The sequence below is a fragment of the Rhinolophus ferrumequinum genome, chromosome 22 (assembly GCF_004115265.2).
Source record: "Rhinolophus ferrumequinum isolate MPI-CBG mRhiFer1 chromosome 22, mRhiFer1_v1.p, whole genome shotgun sequence".
Classification (NCBI taxonomy): Eukaryota; Metazoa; Chordata; class Mammalia; order Chiroptera; family Rhinolophidae; genus Rhinolophus; species Rhinolophus ferrumequinum.
Window position 1 is genome coordinate 21,116,776 of NC_046305.1, and position 21,313 is coordinate 21,138,088.

Consider the following 21,313-nt stretch of genomic DNA (forward strand, 5'->3'; position numbering starts at 1 on the left):
CAGTGTTTTGCAATAAGATGTTTAGCCTTAAGACCCTCGAATGGAACTCCAACTGTGATGGAGCTGCCAACACTCTTCCCCCTCTCCTCCCTCTTCACACAGTGTTGCTTAAAGAGGAGGCCTGCTGAGGGCACACTCAGCCCCTGGACAGCCTCTCTTCTGTCACTAAATCATTGTACTGTCTTCTCTCTCTTGCTTCAATAAAAATTACCTTCACCAGCTCTTGTGCCCTCCAACTGGAGATTTCACTGTCCCCTTAGCACCTACTTCAGCCATCAAAGCACCATTTTCTCACCCAAAATGTTCCTCTGGAGAAGTTTCAATTTCCATCCCTCACAGTTCAAAAGAATGTGAATTTGCCTGAAGCTTAGTTTCACATGAAACTTCATTTCCATGAGAGCACGTCTGACTTCTGGAACCTCTAGAACTGGATTTGAATAACCTGCAGGTGCCGGACTGAGTGGGTGCCCTCCCCGCATGCCATTAAACTTCTCTTAGAGCCAGTGTCTCTTTATCTGTGACTTCTGGATCCATTAGCTGTTCAACGAGAAGTTCACGGATCTTGTATCAGGATATGAATTGCTTTTATGTTAAGAAAGATGCAACCTCCCTCTAATGAATGTATTCTCTTAATATTCAGACACTGTATTTGTGCATCAGTTGGAGACTGTCCACATCCGACATTTTGCCGACACTGCAAGGACACTCCCACTCATGAGCAATTTGTCATCCTGGGACTTCTTATATTAACACACTTTCCACTTGAGTCCTGCCAAATCCTTCACTGGGTTTTCCTTTTTCCTTTGCATCTGCCACTTTGTTCAGGTGAGCATGAATAAACAGAAGTGCAAATGAGCTATTTTTGTGGCCAGTGAAGGATGCTGCCAGGAACTTTACTGTATGTCTGCAACTGGGAATGTTAAGAGGAACATGTGGGCCCCTCCATTGATGATATTCCCTTCTTAACATTTTTAAACAAGCACAAATGATATTTGTAAAAAAAAAAAAAAAAAAAAAAAAAAAAAAAGTTTAATTTTATTTATTATGGTAATAAACTATTTTATACATGATATTTACTTTTGCCTTTCCGTCTATAATTTCAAGGACATTGCATTGGGTGTTCTGACCTAAAATGACAGAACAAGGATGGTGCTTTTTATTCCTTTTCAAGAGCTTGGGGAGCTCTAATTCGGAGAGCACCAGTAATTGTGGTTTGTGGAGAACTTAAAATTATAGAGACACCAAGCCTGTGTGTCAGAGTACTGCACAGCAAGAGAACAGTTATGAAGGTGTTTTGCAGTAACATCTGGAACAGCTATATGAGCTATACCAGTGGCAGATGCCTTTGAAACCTGGCATCCCTGGAACATTGTGATACACATTGACTTAACACATATCTGAAACTGACCTTCACGTAGAAGTGGACTTTTTAATTTTGAACAAATTGGACTGAAATTTGCAAGAGATATATGAATGCTTCCCTGCCTTTTAAAATATACTGTAAAAAAAAAAAAAACAACTGAATCTTTTCAGAATGACTCAGTGTCAACAATGTAAGTTTGACCTATGCTTGAATTCATTGATGGTCTCAGAAGCTATTAAGGCAGACGATTGCTTGGCCCTAAATTACTACTATACACCAGCACTGTTTCAGTTCTGCTGTGATTTTAATAGATGTTGCTTTCTGCGCATGGCAAGACTCTCTATAATACTGCCAGCCTGAGTTGTTATTTAATACCAATGGACCACATGTCAAAAATGACACTTTTCTTTTTACAGATAGTAGCACTTCAGGGATGGAGCCTCTGATCTGCAATCCATATTCAGGCCTCTGCTTGATCTCATAGGGCCACAGTATGAATACAGTATTTTCAATGACATTCTCCCCACACTCTATTTTTTAATTACATTGCAGCAAAACAGAATACAAGTAATTGAAGGGTATACTGCTTAAAATTCCAAATGATTGATATTCAAAGGTCTCACCTAGTAAAGCACTAAACATTACATTGTTTAGATATCCTCACTGGTGAAAAATCTATCTGTGAATATGATTTTTATAATTAGTCAAAAGGACCAGTAATACAGAGCCAAGTGATAGAACATGTGGGGTGCCAAATGGATTTCAACTATAAAAAAAGAGGGATTTCATTGGTTTTAAAATAAAACAATTCGCCTGAAAAAAGGCCTCAGAGAAGCTTCTCGACATGTACTGAGAAAGGCCAGCACTATTAAAATAATCTGGCTCCTCAACAATTGGCCCTATTGAATGGCTACGTTCTGGTACATTTGCTAGAAAACAAACTCTTTATATTACGGTTAATTACTTAACACTTAGCCAACAATTATTTTTAAGTAAGCACGTGAGCAGTCTCAATGTCTCTAAGGGGAACACCCTCCCACTAAATTCTCCCAATATATAGATCATTACACATGTAATTGATATATTTGATTTCTAGGTCAGCAGTCTTGAGTAGAACAAAAGGTTTTCTGCTGTCACTTGAAACAAATTAATCTGAAGAAATTATAAAATACTTTTAAGTCTTCTTGCATGGTCCCAAGAATTCTTGCATGGTCCCCAAAATGAGCAAGATTTGGCTGTCCTTCAGATGTCTTGCTTGCCTCCGTAGGGATCGTGCTTATAGCTCTTCGGCTTTTTCTAGGTTGGGGTCAGAGGATCCTGTGACTGGAAGTGACCTTGGGACCTCGGCTAGTTATTTCGCAGCCCTGTGCCTGAAGTTGCCCAGAGCTGATGACTATGGAAAGTGACATGTCAGATGTTCCTCAGCTGGAATTCCTCTGTCTGGCCTCAAGAGCCTTTCATTTAAAGCAACTTTAAGATTTTAGTCCATATGCATGAAGAGATACGTTATCATTTTCATATTACAGGTGGGAGATGGCAAGAAGCTAAAGAAAACAATGACCCTGGCTAAGCCACACATGGTTAATCAGGCCCCAAATACAGAGCTAACTGCAGTCATCCTTTACTAATTCCTGAGAACCAGGCTAAATCACTAATAGCTTAAAACAAATTCAGGATTATTACTTTTGAATACAGTCACTGACTATTCTAATATAGTTTAATGAAAGAATAAACCTATTTTTATATAAATGGTGTCTTTGAAGAGTTTAAAATCCTTTGATATATATACATATATAGTTTATCCCTGTAACCATCCCACAGCCAGGATACAGGGACAATAACAAATAACAAGCATGAGACAGTGTGACAGAGACCAGTACTAAGTGAACCTCATAACAATTTATGTGCTTGAGCTGTTCTCAGTTCTCCCATAACTGGGTACACTATGGAGTCAAATTTTAAAGCTTTTTGACTTACTCCCCCCGCACCACCCCCTCAACAAAAATCCAAAGCCAAAAGAAAGTATTCTGAATTATCTACCACTCGGGGCCATTAGGGGCCTGTCAGCATCTTTCCAGAGGAGTGAATAATTAAAGAGTTATGTAAGTGTGTTTAGATTTTAAACATTTTCCTCAAAAATATTCAAAACAATTCTATAAAAATGTGTATCACCTATATGATAGAAAAGGCTCCATTTTATTCAAAACAAAACAAAACAGTGTACACCACTGAAGGTAAACCACTTGCATGGGGAGAAGACCATGGGAAGCCATCCTTTCTCTCCGTGATGCCTGGTAGCACCTGCCTGTGGATACGTTATTGCTTGGTTTGTAAATCCTGTTTCTTTATGTGGAAACGATGAACTGTCAGGTGGAGGCACTGCCATGTTTATACTGCTCCGCAAATCTAGGGAACAAGCTGCCAGATGTAGACGGTACTGATGAAGCTCAAATACCAGGTCTCCCGGGTACCGACTCCTTGGAATGTGACAGAATGTATTCTATCTTCTCTGATTGGATAATTAGAAACAGCTGTGGCTTTGTCACCTCCCTGCTGAGGAGCTGGAGTGTGCAGCTCAAACCTCAGTACTGGTTCTAGTGAGCACACTGCAGGACATGGGGAAGGGATCACATAACAGTCCCCAAAATGTTTCGGAAATACTGCCCAGTGGAGGACGGGCCTAGCACTAGTCAGGATTTCTGTGCCTTCATCAAGAAATGCGCATGACATTTAATTCTTGGTAAAGGAGAAAGAACCCAAAGGGCCCTCGGGACTGGGTGGGTTCGGGGCCATAATGTCACCATGGGCAGCTGGACAAGACAGCCCCTCTAGGGCTCTGGCGCCCAGCTTCTCAACAGGAAATGGTGATGTGGGGAGATGATCTCCAAGTCCCCAAAGTTTGAAGACTCTCCGGTTGTCAATTTCCTGTGAGCTCAAGCTTCCAGTTTTGAAGTGAGGTAACTTCAACAAAAGATGAGCAGATGGTCCGCCGGTGGTTTTCTTGGGGTGTGAGGTCAGGGAGAAGCACCATTTGCCTTGGAGGCCAGCAACAGGGCTGACCGGGGCCCAGCAGCATTAGTTCATGGAGTATGTCTGAGCCCAGGCAATGCCCACGTGGGAGTAGCAGTAAAGGAATCCCAGGACAGAGAGGGTCACCCACGGCCAGCCTGCAATGGGAGGACAGAGATGGAAGAGTGGTTAGAAATACCTGGAAAGGGATCTCCCACAGAGACACACTGTCCCCCTTTTGATAAGGCAACCGAAGAAACAACATGGGCCTTGGTTTATGCATTAAGACACATACCTCCTGCAAAGTTTGCTCTAAACAAAACGCCAGCAATTGAACCCTACTTTCCCATTGGGGCAGCATAAAATGAGGACTGTGCTATCACAAATGCAAATTATGTTTAGGAATAGGACGAGCTTTCAAAGAATACATATTTAGGAGAGTAAAGAAGATAAGCAAAAAAGAAGAAAAGGCCATAAGAATCAGAGAAAATCCCAAAATATAGATTGACCATTATATTGAATGGAATGTCACGGGCAAGCACACAGAAGGGCGAGGCTAAATTAAACATTTGCTTCCAAAACTCAATACTTTTAGTGGTTCCTTCTACAAGTACTTGTCTTAGAATATCTGATATTCTTTTTTAAAAATTAACAGCCCTTTCTGCTGAGTATTTGTTACTTAATAATATCTGTGTCTTCTACATGTTTCACTTCTTCAAATATTTACTGGGGGCTTTGGAGAGCTAGAGGTGCTGTGGAAGTTACCAGATGCCAAAATAGAAAGATCTAGTCCTGTGTCAAAGGGGCTCCCACTCCAGCTTGGAAAAGACAAACACACACCGTAGGATTTAGAAGCCATGTAATATGTGCTAGAGAACAATGTGTGTAGAGCACATTTAAAATGGGTCATGTGGGATGAGCAAGAATGTCAGATGGAAAGGGACAGGGATGCGCTACCCGAGAGACCACCTGAGTGTCAGCATCACAGGCCACCCAAGGAACAGGGATCATGTGATGTGGCTACCACACAGGGCGGGGCAGGCAGGGGAGGGACAAGGGGAGGGGTAGGGAGAAGGCGGTGGGGAGCCAAGGAGGGTTATGAGAACCCCGGCAGGCTTTCGTCTTGCTACGTCAGCCATTAGTTGCTACTATTATTATTAATATGACACAGGTTCAATTCGTGTGGCATAGTGATTAAGTGTGCAGGTTCTGAAGTGGGATTAGACACAAATTCAAATCCTGGCTCTGCTACTTGCCAGCTGCGTGCCCTTGAGGAACTTAAGAAATAGCAAATGTAAACCTAGGAGGGATAGAACAACTTACTTAATGGTGTCCTCATAAGGTACCATGGAGTGAACTGTGTCCCCTACCCAAATTCATATGCTGGAGCCCTAACCGCCAAAATGATGATATTTGGAGGTGGAGCCTTTGGGAGGTAAACAAGGTGAGGTGAGGTCATGGGGGTGGGGCTCTGATGATGGGGTCAGAGAGGCACCAGAGAGTCTGCTGCTTCTTTCTCTTTGCTGTACAAGGACACAGAGAGAAGGGAGCCAGCGCTCTGCGAGTCAGGAACGGGGTCCTTACCAAGAACCAAATTAGTCAGCACCTTGATCTTGGACTTTTCAGCCTGCAGAAATGTGAGAAATCAACGGCTGTTATCTAAGCCACCCAGTCTATGGGATTTTGTCATGGCAGCATGACCTAAGACATAAGGATGGTGTGACACGACGTAAAGAGCCACATGGTCCTTGGCCTATGGTGGGCACTAAACAAAGGTAGTAATGGTGGCGAGAGGGCACAGAAGTCTTTCTCCAACAAAATTAGGATGACGACAGGGAGTCAAGCCATGGTCTTCCTCGTAGCTCGTTTTCAACGTGCTACTTAGACCAGTTGGGCCCAAGAATTCTCCTAGGTCCTGAAGGCAAGACAAGTGAGGGGAGCAGTGAACCCCAACAACCTGGCTGTGGGACCAGCTGTAATGTCTCACCTCCTATCTGCTAGTCAGCAGGTATATTAGTTTCCTGCGGCAGCTGGAATAAATGACCACAAATTTAGTGGCTTCAAGTAACAGAAATGTATGAGGTCAGTCATCCTAGAAACAGTGCTACATACCTCATTGCTGAATATCACTACGGTCACCTTCCAAGTACTCCCCTTGGGAAGCTCTGTACTGATGCCAGTGCCTAGTCCACCCTTCAAAACAATTTTGAAACTCTTTTTCTAGAATGGCCATCAGAGCTGTCAACATATTATCCTTGATGTCCTGAATGTCATCAAAACATCTTCCTTTCAATATTTCCTTTACCTTCTGGCAAAAAAAGAAGTCATTGGGGGCCAGATCAGGTGAGTAGGGAGGGTGTTCCAATACAGTTATTTTGTTTACTGGCTAAAAACTCCTTCACAGACAGTGCCGTGTGAGCTGGTGCATTGTCGTGATGCAAGAGCCATGAATTGTTGGCGAAAAGTTCAGGTCCTCTAACTTCTTCATGCAGCCTTTTCAGCACTTGCAAATAGTAACCTTGGTTAATTATTTGTCCAGTTGGTACAAATTCATAATGAATAATCCCTCTGATATCAAAAAAAGTTAGCAACATTATTGCAACAAGTTTGTGAACTTAATAGTCAGACCTCATCTTCTCTCACACTCCTAGAGGCCAGAAGTCTGAAATGAATGTGTCGGCAGGGCCTCCTTCTCTCGGAAGGCTCCAGGGGAGAATCCTTGCTCGCCTCTTCCAGCTTCCGGTGACCCCACGCCTTCCCTGACTTATGGCAGCAACACTCCAATCTCTGCCTCTATCTTCACATGGCCTTCTTCCCTGTGTGTCTCTGTCCTCTTCCCTGTGTGTCTCACGGCTTACAAGAAAACCCAACAAAACTAACAACGAAAATAGTACTTAAAATAAGCACAATATATGTCATCATTATTCCCACATGGAATCTAACCACGACCAATGACATGAAAAATCACCGTTGTATTTCAACTATAAGAACAGCAATGACCAACATTCGCAAATCCCACCCACTATTCAAAATCATCAACAACTCATTCGTCCCATCAAGTATCTCCTCCTGATGAAACTTCAGGTCCCTACTGGGAGTATGCCTAGCTGTACAATTCCTCACAGGCCTTTTTCTGGCAACACCGTATACATCAGACACCGCCACAGCCTTCTACTCCGTAAACCATATTTGCCGAGACATCAACTACGGTTGAATTCTACGCTACCTCCACGCCAACGGAGCTTCCATATTTTTTATCTGCTTATTCCTACATGTAGGACGAGGAATCTACTACGGCTCCTATACATTTTCAGAAACATGAAACATTGGAATTATCCTCCTCTTCGCCGTCATAGCCAGAGCATTTATGGGCTACGTACTTCCATGAGGCCAAATATCCTTTCGAGGGGCAACAGTCATCACAAACCTCCTCTCTATGTCCTCTCCTCTTATAAGGATACCAGTCGTTGGATTTAGGCCCATCCTACATCCAGGATGATCTCCTCACAGGATCCTTAACTGATTACATCTGCAAAGACCCTATTTCCAAATGAAGACCCCTTCTGTGATTCTAGGTACACATGACTTTAGGGGACACTATTCCGCACGGGACAGCCAGATACTTCTTCAAGCGTCAGGATGGACCCATCCTACCTGGAGACCCACAGATCCCTCACCTCTGTGGCTCAGACACAGATGCCAGGGGACCTGTCAACATCTGCTTTTCAGGGGGCTCAGAGAGCAGGAAGAAGGGAGGGGGCTTCAGGTACAGGAAGTGGTCCCAGACTTCAGCTGTGTTTAGGGTGAGGCGTCAGCAGGGGTTTGGTAAACACAGAACCCAGAGGCTGGCTGTGGAGCTGGGAGTTGGGGATGTTTCATTTACACACATCGGGCCTGGGGGCTTGCACAGCTGTGCTGGGACATCTGTGAAAGCTTCTGCCCAGCACACAGAATTATAAGGAGAAATATCCCCAAAACTGCCCAGAGGTAAGGCATACACATGTTCAGTTTGGAACACAGAGGGGCCCTGAAAATTCTCCCCAGTATTACTGGGTGCCATGCACAGAGGCAGCTAAACATCAGTTAGAAGACTTATAATACTGACTCTACTTTGAGACTCTAGTAGGGTCTCAGTTTCTCCATTTACACAATGGGAGGTCAAAAATAAATAGAAGCACGTGAAATAAAATAAGATCGCAATTTTGGTAGTGCTTTAAAAAAGTGTTTCAAAGAAACGCAAAGGATTACTATAGGAGCACTCGAGAATTCTATTGCAAACACACAGATAACCAGCTTTTCTTTTTTTTTTTTTTAAAGAGGGTGCAACTCACAGTGGCCCATGTGGGGATCGACCGGCCACCTTGGTGTTATTAGCACCACGCTTTAACCAACTGAGCTAACTGGCCACCTCTAGCCAGCCTTTTCAATGCACAAGTGTTCCTCCGGACAGTAACCCCAGTGTGTACTGGATGGCTGCCAAGGACCCCCATCCTTTCTTGACCTCAAGTGCAAGATATGTGATGACAAAGAAAAGACAGACTCCATAAGTCACCCTTTTACAATATTCTACCGGTACTTCATGAGCATTTGCCGTGTGCCAGGCCCTGTCCTACGTGTCGACTTCACCCTCTGTAGGTTGCCTAGAGGTACAGGGTCTTTGACTATGGTGGCTGCTAACCAACCACTGATGTGGCCCAAGTGTGTGTGTGTGTGTGTGTGTGTGTGTGTGTGTGTGTGTGTGTGGGTGGGAGGTGGGGGTGGGAGAGGAGGGTTGATTGGAGCAGAGCCTCCTCTTCATCAGGGCTCAGATGAGCCTGGGATCAAAAACTGAAAAGAAACTAGGATGGACTGTCACTCTGGCAACATTCCAAGGATTGCTGTGTTGCACAGTCATCCAAGCTTGTCAGCCATTAACAAAAAAGATGCTGTCAAAAGGGTTCCGTCCTGCCAAATGAACACTCACCTCATCCTGCAGTCCTCCCTCCCCCGGCCTTCCTCCATTCTGCATTCTCCGTCCATGCTCTCCCTTCTCACCAGGATTTCCAGTGCTCAGGGTCCAGCCAACTCCCATATCCCCACATCCCAGACCCTGTGCATGTGCAAGCGCGCACACACACACACACACACACACACACACAGAGTCCATTAAAATGGTTCATAAAGCCTGGTGGGCAGTATAGTATTGGCCAAAGGGAAAGATCCTGCGTAAAAGTGTCCTTTAGGGTTGAAGCCCCCTGCACATTCACAGCTGGACCCCCAGAGCCAATGAGGTGCGTAGCTACCCAGTGGGCTTTTGATACCTGGACCTAACAAGATCTAAACAGGTAAACAGTTTTCACAGACGACAGTGAGGCAGCAGTGAATATATTATGAACAGGATGCTAGCAAATCAGTCAACAGCTGCAAAAGATTAGGTAATATAGTAAACAGGACAGATTATTTGACAGATATAGCTAAATGCATTAAGTAGGATGTACAGCACAATAGACTCAATTAAGAGGACCAATGTAGATGGTGTAATAGATGGAGCTAATAGGATGTATTTGGTTGTGTCATATTGTTAACAGGATGTTGGTAAGTTGTATCAAAACTCCAGCTAATGAGAAGCATGTAGGACAGAGAGGGAAATGGCTACAGCTAATAGAAAGCGAGGTTCTCATGGCTAAGCACTTCTCCAAGCAATTACATCAGTCTGAAAGGACTGCAAAGGCAGAGACCTGAGATAGTGAAGGAAAAGATGATCCTCAGGCAGGGCCACGAGAAGTCAAAGGACATGACGAATGGGTTTTCTGGAAGGCGCAGGGATCATCAGAGCAAGGAGCAGGTCTAACGCAAAACTTTAAAAGGTAACATTGTAAAATGATGCAGCCACAGTGGAAAACAATATGGAGGTTCCCGAAAAAAATTACACACAGAATTACCACATATATACCCAAAAGATTGAAAAAGAATGCTAGAAGACATATTTGTACACCCATGTTCACAGCAGCATTACTTAACAATAGCCAAAAGGTGGAAGTAACCCAAGTGGCCATTGACTGGTGAATGAATAGAGAAAATGTGTCCTATCCTAATATAACGGAATATTTTTCAGCCTTAAAAAGGAAATTCTGACACATGCTACAACACTGATGAACCTTGAAGACACTGTGCTAAATGAAGTAAGCCGATCACAAAATGACAAATACTATATGATTTCCACTTATGTGAGGTACCTAGAGTAGTCAAATTCGTAGAGACAGAAAGTAAAATAGTACTTTCCAGGAGCTAGGAAGAGAAGGAAGTCATAGTTGAATGGGTTTCAGTTTTGCAAGATGAGAAAAGTTCTGGAGATGTATGTTGGTGATGGTTGCATAGCACTGTGAATGTACGTAACATCACTGAACTATACACTTAAAAATGGTTAAGATGGTAAATTTTATGTTACGTATAATTTGCCACAATAAAAAAAAATTATGCTGAGTGAAAGAAGCCACTGGCAAAATAATACGCACCATATTATTCCATTTATGTAAAATTCAAATTGAGAGCATGTCAGTGGTTCCCTGGACCTGGAGTAGAGGGAGGGATAGCCAACAAAGGGGCGCTAGGAATCTCTGGGGATAATGAAAATGTTTTCTATCTTGATTATGGGAATATTTTCAAAGTTATATACAACTGTAAAATACCTTAAATGGATGCATTTTATTAAGCATAAATTATTTCTCAATAAAGTTGGAAAAATTTTTAAAGCAACATTAGCAAATCACAGATTTGCTGTATTATGCTACAATGTCCTAGGCTTAATTTTTATTATTTTTAAATTAAATTTATTGATGTAACATTAGTTAATAACATAACCTTATATAAATTTCAGGGATACATTATAATTCAGTATCTGTATACACTCTAGTGTGCTCCCCTCCAAAAATCTACCTTGTTTCCCTGAAAATAAAACCTAGCCAGACAGTCAGTGCTCATGTGTCTTTTGGAGCAAAAATTAATATAAGACCCGCTATTATATTGTATATGTTACATTACATTACATTACATTACATTACATTACATTACATTATATAAGACCCGGTCTTATATTATAGTCAAATAAGACCGGGTCTTATATTAATTTTTGCTCCAAAAGATGCATTAGAGCTGATGGTCCGGCTGGGTCTTATTTTCGGGGACACATGATAGTTTCCTGCTGTTACCATTCATTTTTTGAATGAGGATGGGTCTGCAGCCCTTCATCTCCCCAGGAGCAGGAGGACTTGCCATGCGTAGGTCTGAACACTGGGCTCCCCTAGTTATACTTTCTCCCACGGGGGCCTCTGAGGACAACAGTAGTTCTTTCCTAACCAGGCAGATGCATTCGGCAGCTGAATCAGCACAAACCCCTTTCCCAGGGAAGAAATCAATCATTCCTAGTGGGAGAGAAGTTAATTGAGTTGCTATCAATTACCCCCTCACAGGCTCACTGGGCTGTCAGGGAGGGAGACACTCCTGAGCCTGTGGCCACCATCTTGGCTCTAATGGCTTTTTCAAAGCCTACATCCTACTCTTTTTTTAGAAGAAAACGGCCAGCGACCAGCACCTGAACAAACTTTATAGGGAAGCTATCTTCCTGCCCTTCTACCCAGTCAACCAGCACCATAGTCCATCTGCATATGAGCGGTTTAGGAAGAACACGCAACCTACTATACAGTTTTCAAAGAATACACAATCTTCGTGATTCCTCACAACACTCTGAGATACAAATGACCAACCTATACCAATATTCTTTCTTGAAGCCATACTGTCTCAAAAGGACCCAGAGTCCACATCCCAATTCCAGTCCCAATCCCATAGTGTCAGGTTGGATCCTATTTGGAGAACAGTCTGAAGGACTTCAGTCTGTCCTTTAGTCTTTACCTACAATTACCTATCATTTATCGATCATTTATAATGCCCTAGCCTTCTTCCTCCATCCATCCAGGCAAGTTCTCTAGCCAGAGGCTTTGCGCTCTTTTTGCCTCTTGCCTGTTGTCCCTCTTACTCATCCATTGCTCATTCGTCACCTTTTTGGGTCACACTTCTCCTGTGGAGTAACACCATGATCCTGCCAGCTTGGCTCTTGTGTCCCTTCAGCTGGACAGATGGACTCTCACTTTCTGGTCCCATGTCACTCAGTGACTCAAAGCCATTCTAAGAAAGGAATAAGAGGAGTTTCCCATTATATCTGAGAGCCACCAGGCTACAAAGGAAATAAGTCTCACCTCCCCAGACAAACTCTCCTTGGTTGGGGCCTAAGTCTACTAATGTGATGGATGTCGCATGATCATTAAATGCCACCCACATATCTACCCAAACCCCTGGGTATGAAGGTGCATATGGAACAGTCCACATCGCCATCCGGGTGAAGATCAACGTGGGGGGGGCTGATGGACTTCAACCTTCGCAGAGGGCCTTTGCAAATGGGCAGGCTCGGAGAAGGACATTGTCATGCAGGGTGTCATGCGGGGTCTCTGGTCCCGCTCCCCACATAAGAAGGCAGGATATGGTGAGGCGAAAAAGGAACACCCATGGAGCCATAGACCACTATAGGGGAGTCACGCCACTATATTCTCGCTGGCGGCTGGGTTGGAGACACAGGAAGCAGGAGCACATGATCCGCAACCCGCACTCCGCCACGCCACGCCAGGACGCCACACCACCACGCCACACCTTTCCACCTGAGGCAAGAGCCTGGAAACTGCACTCCTGGCTCTGTCCCCACAGACATTCAATGGGGAAATGGAGGGAAAAGGTGATTTTAGGAGATGCTACAGAACCGAGTCATAGAACTTGGTGACTGTTGGATTTGGGGGTCAAAGGGTGTATTACTTCTCACTGACCGAGCATAGCCTCAGACGTTATCTTCAGGGCTGACGTCCAGCTGGTGCACATCAGAGAGACTATACCTAACGTTAAAAGACTGATATGCTTACCTACCAGTTATTAAAAGCCATGGTCCCAACTTCTCCCTCAGGTCTGTCTTCTGATACAACGAAAGAGTAACAGCTAGTTCTGCAGGGGCCTCCAGGACCTGCTCCAGCACATGGCGGCCATAGTTTTGGACTAATTGGTCTGTGCCCGTGCCTTACCATTTGTTAGGTGTTTTGAATAGCAGCACCTGACCCTATGCATATATCCTTCTGCATCGGCGGCATTTTCTACTCCGAGGCCCATGGGGGGTTGAGTGTGTCTTTCCTTAGAGAACCAGCTTGTGCATCAGACCCGAGAACTAAGGTGCTGGCTCAAGACCTGAGAGACAGCACTACCCCCGCCCTGGCACTCTCTTCACCACCAGCTTCACTACTATAATTCCATTAATTATTCAGAACGACTTTAGTCCCAGCTGGAGATATCGTGAAACCATTCATCAAATGGTTCTGAGTCTGCAGACCTTCCTTCAGAGCTAAATTTAGAGCTTTAATCTAAATAAAGCTATAACGCAGGAGCCTTTTCCTGTCAAAGGGCTACCTTATCGAAGGATACACAGCAGAAGCAAAGCTGCAGGGGATTTGAAGCCTGTGCACTGCTGGGTCTGTTTTCAGACTGCTGGGAATACGGACAGAAGGTCTGAAGAACAGGCTCATGTTACTTCAAGGTTATAATAATAATATTTTGCCTCTATATAGGTTACAAATCTGGGCCTCAAACGCGGGTTTTGAGGCCTCTGTGTTTTGGGTTTTTTGTTTGTTTTGTTCTTTTAAATGCTGAGGGAGAAGGATTGGGTGGTTCTAATTGATTCAAAATTGAAGGATAAAATTCTAGGGCACCGGTTCTCAAACATGAGCCCACCTCCGAGTCACTGAGGGACGCGTTAAAACAGAAGGTAGGGCCCCCATCCCCCAGTGTGACCCAGGAGGTCTGCAGCAGGCCTACAGTTTGCATTTCTAACACATCCTCAGGTGGTGTGGATGCTGCTGGTCTGAGAACCCGTACTTTGGGAACTACTGTTCCGGGGGAGCGCTGCAGAAAGCCGAGAGAAGAGCTTTCTCCTGAAGGTTGCTCATGAATTGTTCATGGACTGGAGAAGACAGACAATTACTGGGCCTCACATGTTGCCAGACACTTTGCTGAGCGCCTTCCACATTCTCGACCTTACCAGTGAGGTACGATTAACCCTACTTCATAACCAAGGAAACCAAGGCTCAGCAAAATACAGTACTTTTCCAAGGTCTAACAGCTAACCGGTCATCAGACCACACTTGGACCACAAGGCTGTGTAAGTCTAAGAGCACTGGGCCCCTAAGCTCCCAAAGCAGTTACTAGTCGCCTCGGCCACACACAGGAAAAGCTCACACCAGGCCGCTGCCTCCTGGTCTCTCCCTTCTGTTTAAATCCTCATTTCCTCCCCTTACTCATGGTGTCAAAGGTAAGAGGCAGGGGGAAGCAGCAGGTTATTAAGCGTCATCCATCACTCGGTCACCCCACCTCCAGAGGCCTCAGTTTCTCCATCTTTGTAAAGGGGAATGAAGACAGCATCTACGAGCACGTTTATATCCTGTGTCTTGGTGCCTAATGTAGACTCTGGGCATTGAAGAGCATGTTATCAGTGCCTGTGAACTTTTTTATTGAGGGTCAGAGCCCCGGTTAGTTGGCCCCGACCACAAGCTGAGCCTCTACAGGGCGTCTAGCAGGGTGACACAGAGGAGGGGTGGCTCCGACCACCCTCGGGGAGCTTCCTGCCGTCCTGGGCAAGAGTCGCTTGCTTGGTGCTGCGCGCACATTGTAATGGGCAAAGCAGCAGTCTTCAATAAATCATGTTGTTCACAGTTAATTTCACATCCTGATGAAGCCAACCTATGTGGCATTTTTCATCCTTCCCCACCTCCGGCCCCGCGGGCAGGTACTTACTGAAGAGCTCGCTGCCATAAAGTAAAATCATTTCATGCGCAACTGGGGAAGCAGAGAGAACAAGCCAGAGCCACTTGTTTTTTTTTTTTAAATTCTGACAGCGCATTGCTGAAGGCAGTGCTGAGATAACACATATTTTCTCTCCGGGGCCAAACTGTCAAATCGTGGGGGGGGCGACCGGCTTCCCAGGAAACTGTTCCTGCACGTGGTGCCACAGCCCCAACTCCTGTCGCTGGTGCCAGAGGCTGCACCTTCAAAACATGCTTCCAGCTGTTTCTCTCTCATAACCTATGTGTTAAAACAGCCTCGTTAGGACTCTGTTCACTGTCCATCCCCGATCGCGTTATGGTAACACAGCAGCTTCTGCCCAGCGAATGAGCTCACAAAAGCCACTCCCCTCAAACAAAGGGATGTGCATGGCGTGGACCACTCCCTGTCACACGGCCCTGACAACCACTCACCCACACTCATATTTGTGAAGGACCTACTGTGTGCATTTAGACAGGCGGCCTTGGTACTTTTCATTCGAACGGTGTACGCCTTCATCTGAAGCCTGTGAGGAGGTGCCACCGAGGGCCAAGGGAGCTTCACCTGCACCTTTAGGTTCCGCTCCACAGCTTGTTCGCCATCCGTGCAGAAAGCATGGACGATAGAGACAAGAGTCTCAAACAGGCAGCCAGGCTGGGATGATGGGCTGACACTAAGTTAGAATTTCACGATGCTAAAAACAGCTGAGCTTTAACAATTCTTGTTTTGTTTTCTAATCTAACTGTACAAATATGGAATGGCACAGGTCTGGGAACCACATCACAGAGAGTGGTTGACAGACTTGGCAACGTTTATCTGGAAAAGTCAAGAAAAGAAGGTTGCTGCCTGCAGGTATGTAAAAGTCTACCCTTTTGGAAGAAGGATGAGAAGACCGCTGCCATCCCAGAGGGTGGGAGAGAGGAGATTCTCCGGGAGGCAGAGGGCCACTGCAGCTGCAGCCCTGCAACACTGGAACAGGCTCAGCAGACACCAAGCTTCCTCTGGCCGGAACACGGTTGGTGGAGGTAGAACCAGGTGTGCGTCTATGAATCTGCTGGTTTCTACTCAGGTCACTGGGACCAGGGCACACCTGGTAGAATGGTCAATACATAAATCAAAATGAGACTGGAGGAGCACAGATACTGCTCGTTGGCGAGAGTACTCAGTCACAAGACTCCTAAATCTCTACTGCAGGTGATTAAAAATAACCGTTATTTCAAAACCCCTGAACAAGAAACCACACGTATGTACATTTGGCCTCCGTTTTCCCACCCCAGGGGACATGAAGCCAACTGAGAGACATGCCCATACTTTCAGCATCGTCCACACTGGGGGTGTGACTGGGAGAAGAGGCATCTGGCACGTACTGGCCGGCAACACCTGGACTTTCCCAAGGGACAGCAGGGCATGAATGCCACTCCAGTGAATATACCAGAGGGAGCCAGAAAGAGAGAAAGAGAGCGGCGCCTAAACCATGGGAATACCTGAAAAGGTGACGTCAGCAGATGCATCTGACATATTCTTTTCCTAAAGCAGTTGTTAGATAAAAGACTCCAAATAACTTGACTTCAACTTCCCAGCAAAGAACAGAATGATAGAACCACGCTCCAGGCAGCCGCGGCCGCAGCAGCAGCCACTCTTCCCTGAGCTCTCAGAAGTAACGGTGGGTTATGAACGCCAGCTGCCCCCCGGGAAGAGAAGGAGCTGTTCCCGCCTGTCAGAGACGGCTTTGTTCTCACCTCGCTGCTCCCACTGTGTCTGCAGGTCTAGTTCACTCATGTCCATGCTGTGGCATGGACGGGTTTGAGGGCTGGAGGTACCGTGGAGCCAAGAACCTGTCTGTGCACTGTCTTTCAGAAGCTGCTGCTCTTCCTCCAGGAGCTGTCCCTACTGTCCCCGCTGCTCCTGCCACCGGGAAGGCAGGCTGGCTGTGCCAGAGTGCAGGTGGTGGCCATGGAGCCGTTTCTCCAAGGATACTGAGCCCACAGGCCTCGTCTCAGCACTGCTGACCGTCAGCACCTACTCGCCCCTTGTCTTCCTGACAAGGAACTTGACCGACAGCAGCACAAAGCAGCTCTGAGATTAGTTCACAAAAATGTGGCTCCAACACTTACAAATAGTATTTCGAAAAGGCATCTTACCTCCTTGGCGCTGGTGTAAGGAGGGGCATGGGAAACAGGTCAGAAGAACGTCCAAGTTCAGGGGATGCTCTGGCAGCAGCGGTGTCCACACACTGCCCTCCAGCCAGCTGGGTTGAGGGGGAAAGCAGCTTGCTCATCCTCCAGGTACTCAGAGCACCTGGCGGTCCTGGGTGCCAGGGGACTTCTGCACAGGGAGCAGCCATGGCGGTCTCAGGGTGTGCGGGGCCCTTCTTTGCTCAGAAGCATCAGCGCTTCCCTGAGATGGGCAGGGGCTCTGAGGTCACTGTCCCAGGGAGGGAAAGGAATGCCGAAGACCCCACAGGACGCTCCCATCAGACCCACCCCTGCTGGTGACCCAGGGCGCTGCTGAGGGTGAGCTGAGGCACAGAGCTGCCCCGCAGCACAGCTGCCCTTCTCCTGCAGGGACACAGGGCTATGGGGCCACATGGGTGCACAGACGAGCACAGCTGCCTGGCCCTGGATGGCAGCCAAGGCCACTGCTGCTGTCATCTCAGGCCACATGGCAAGCAGGGCGCGAGCAGGGGTGGGAGAAGGGGCTGTGTATTCAGCCTGAGAGTAACAAAAAACACGTGCACATGAGTGTAGACTCAAGGGAGGTTGACCAATTCCAGGCACCATGTTCTACAAGAGACACCGTCACGAAGAAGCCACTTCCAGGAGGGTGCGGAAGGGCTCCCCAGTGTGCGCATGCTGATAAGTCAAAGTTTAGCCTGGAAAAAGGCCACGAGGTCACATGGAAAGGGAATTAGACTTATTTACGTCACTCCAGAAGACAGAACTGGGGCCAACAGATGGAGGTTAGCGGAGGCAGACTTTGGCTACTACTGAAAGGAGCCTGTACCACTGACAGCCTCCCCACAAGGCCAGCGGCATCCTGGGTTCCCACCCCTGTCAGCATTCAGGCAGATTTCCAGAAGACAACTATTGAGGATGGCTGCCTCCCCTGGGAGGTGGGACCAGATGACCCCCACAAGGCCTGTTCCAAATCTTAGAGACGACAGTCCGTAAAATCCAAGTCCTCAAATCACCTTCCCCTCCCCCCTACCCCAGGAAAGGGACAAACTAAGGCTGAGGTTAGATGAAAAGACCCCTGGGTCTGGAGCAGGGAGAAGAGGGACGTTCCCTCTGTACTGGGAACAGAAGGCCGTGTCCTAGCAAGCTGTGGAAACGTCACAAGATACAGCAGGATTTTAGGAAAGTGCTTATGAGGACATTTATCTGACGTATATAGTGACTCATGCTTTTTCGGACTCGGGTTAGAGAAAGATGTTTCTGTGCGTTAAAACTCCCGTTCTGATGGGGATAAGAAAGAAAGTTTGGGGAATATAATCAATAATGTTGTAAATTTCATAGGCTATTCAATGGACACTTGTCTTATTAGGGAGACCACTTCATGGACGGTGTAGATGCCTGACCACTGCAGTGTGCAGCTGAAGCTGAAGCTGAATAATAATGAATGTCAACTATAATTTAATATATATAGTCACGGGATGTGGAGTACAGCAGAGGGAATAGAGTCAATGGAATTGTAACAGCGATATATGATGTCAGAGGGGTAGTAGGTTGGGGGAGGGGGATTATCATTTTGTCAGGGGTGTAAATGCCTAACTGTTACATTATTTTGTACACCTGAAACTAACAAAAAACAAACACATAAAAACTCCCATTCTGAAAAACTGTTCCCCTCAGGCTCCCGCCTCAGGCCGAGGGCCCTGACAGTAGGTCTGCTTGGGACAGCAGGCAGGATGCTCTGATTCCAGGCCGGGATTTGCCCCCTGCCAAGGGTCCCCTTAGGCCACCCTGCTCTCTTGGGCAGCCTGGATGTCCTGGCGCTGAGCAGGCCTTTGTAGGGAGCAAATGTTCAGTTCAGCGATCTCACAGGGGAGCCCTTTCTCATCTGCCAATCTGCTCAGCAGCAAACACCTCCAACCCACTTTCTACAGGGGCAGAGAGAACGCAGCTGGACGCTGTTGAAACGGAGCCGAGGAGGAGAAATCAAAGGCAGCAGGGGTCTCTCAGGAGTGTCAGGAGTTAATTCACGTTAGCTGTAGTTACCAGGACGGTATTAGCACCCTCCCCTGACTCCTCTGGGCTTCCCAGTCGGCTGGCAGGACCGGCGGGGAGGCTGAGATCCTTTGGGAAACTTGGCCTCTCTTTCCTCCCTTCCCGGTCATCTTCACGTGATGTTTATTGTTGGCCTCCAGGGAAGGCGTCTCAACTGCTGCAGCTTCTGGCTGGCTGTGTCTGTGACCTCAGAGCACAGTATTTACACTCTGGACTCCTTGCCGAGTTCCCAGCTGCTCCCTCCCCATGGGTCAACTCGAGGCGTGGAACCAGGCCTCAGTGTGCTTTCTTGGATTCCCCCGAAGCGACAGGGAGTGTCTCCGCGAGTCAGCTCTAGGATGTGGATCTGGACTTCTCCCTGTCCTACCAGTATGATTGGTCTAGTTCTTCCTAACTTGTGGACCAGCAACAGAGCTTGAAGTGGTAGTGATAAAACGCACTGTGACAATCCCGTCTCCCCCAGCCTACTGGTGTCACCTCTGCCGACACCCTTGGGTAGAGTAATGACCTAGGCTGTTGGCACCTTTCACATTGCAGAGCCTCCCACTTCTCTTTTCTCGGGGGCTGCCATGTGTTCCATTTGGGAAGATTCGGCTCTTTTCTTACTGTAAGGACCGGGAAAGACCTGTTCTGAAGATAAACTAACTACCTTTGTGACTCTCATCATTCAGCACTTACTGAGCTCCTACTACATACAAAGCAAAGGGCTGAGGACAACAGGGACAGAAAGGCTGTCGCGGGTTTGGGAGACAGGAATTAGATGTAAAAAGATAAATCATGGCCTCAGGCTGTTTCCCCAGAATGAATAAATGAACGAGTCAGAATTCAACATTTATTAAGCTTTTTCTACACACTGGACATAATGTCAAGGGCTGGGGAAAATGGGACAGGAAAGATTGGCGTCTGCCCTCAAAGAGCTCCATTGTGGAGAAGGAGGGTGGCACTTGTGGTGGGGGACCCCAAGCAATGAGAGCCTGGCCCTGGGAGGACACAGGAGCAGGCAGAGCTAAGGAAACGTGGACTGACTTGACTCTGACCATCACCAGTGCGTGAGCAAGATGGGCCGCCATGGCTAGCTAGTCCACTCTTCTGCGCACACACTTCCAGTAGTTTCCATCCTCCGGATAAATCCCCCCTCAGTAGAAAAAGGTCTGCCCTCCAGTAACACTGTCCATCTCATGTGCCCTCCAACAAGGCTTAGAAGGGATTTTTCCCCCCAAATTTTAATCTGTTTGTTTTTGACCAATTAATGCATAATATGAAATTCAAATGTATCGAAGGGTAAACAGGGAAAAGTAAAGCTCCATCTTCCCACCGCCATGTCCAACTGACCCAACTCCTCTCCCCAGAGGCGTCTGTTCCCAGGTCCTTGTTTCTGCTCCCAGATACTCTTCTTTAAAAATAATTTATTTTTCAATTATAATTGATATACAATATTATATTAGTTTCAGGTGGACAACATAGTGATTAAACAGTTATATAACTCGCAAAGTGCTCACCCCGATTAAGTCTAATACCCACCTGGCACTATACACAGTTATTACCATATCATTGACTATAGTCCCTATGCTGTACTTTACATCCCCATGAATATTTTGTAACTACCAATTTGTACTTCTTAATCTCTTCACCTTTCACACTCATCCTCCTCTTCTTTGAACTGCCTAGTCACATGCTTTCCCATTTTTCTACAGATTTATAAGAGTGAGAGTTCTGTTTGAAATATGTGCTACGGCCTCTGTTTTCCTGACCAGACCTTGACAGATACATCACTTCACTCCCAATTTTTGCCCAGAGCCTAATGAGTGGCCTCTGTGGCAGGAGGAGAATT

At 46.3% G+C, this 21,313-nt stretch overlaps 1 protein-coding gene across 3 annotated transcripts in view; it reads right to left on the bottom strand.

Annotated features, from left to right (window-relative positions):
* Positions 1–1,216: 1,216 nt before the first annotated feature.
* Positions 1,217–21,313, bottom strand: part of HHAT (hedgehog acyltransferase) — a 255,303-nt gene continuing 235,206 nt past the window's right edge. For all 3 annotated transcript variants that reach the window (XM_033094166.1, XM_033094165.1, XM_033094167.1), the window contains one exon: positions 1,217–4,530. In XM_033094166.1, the coding sequence (XP_032950057.1) occupies positions 4,439–4,530 (92 nt within the window). In that variant the 3' untranslated portion in view covers positions 1,217–4,438. The remainder of the gene's footprint in view (positions 4,531–21,313) is intronic.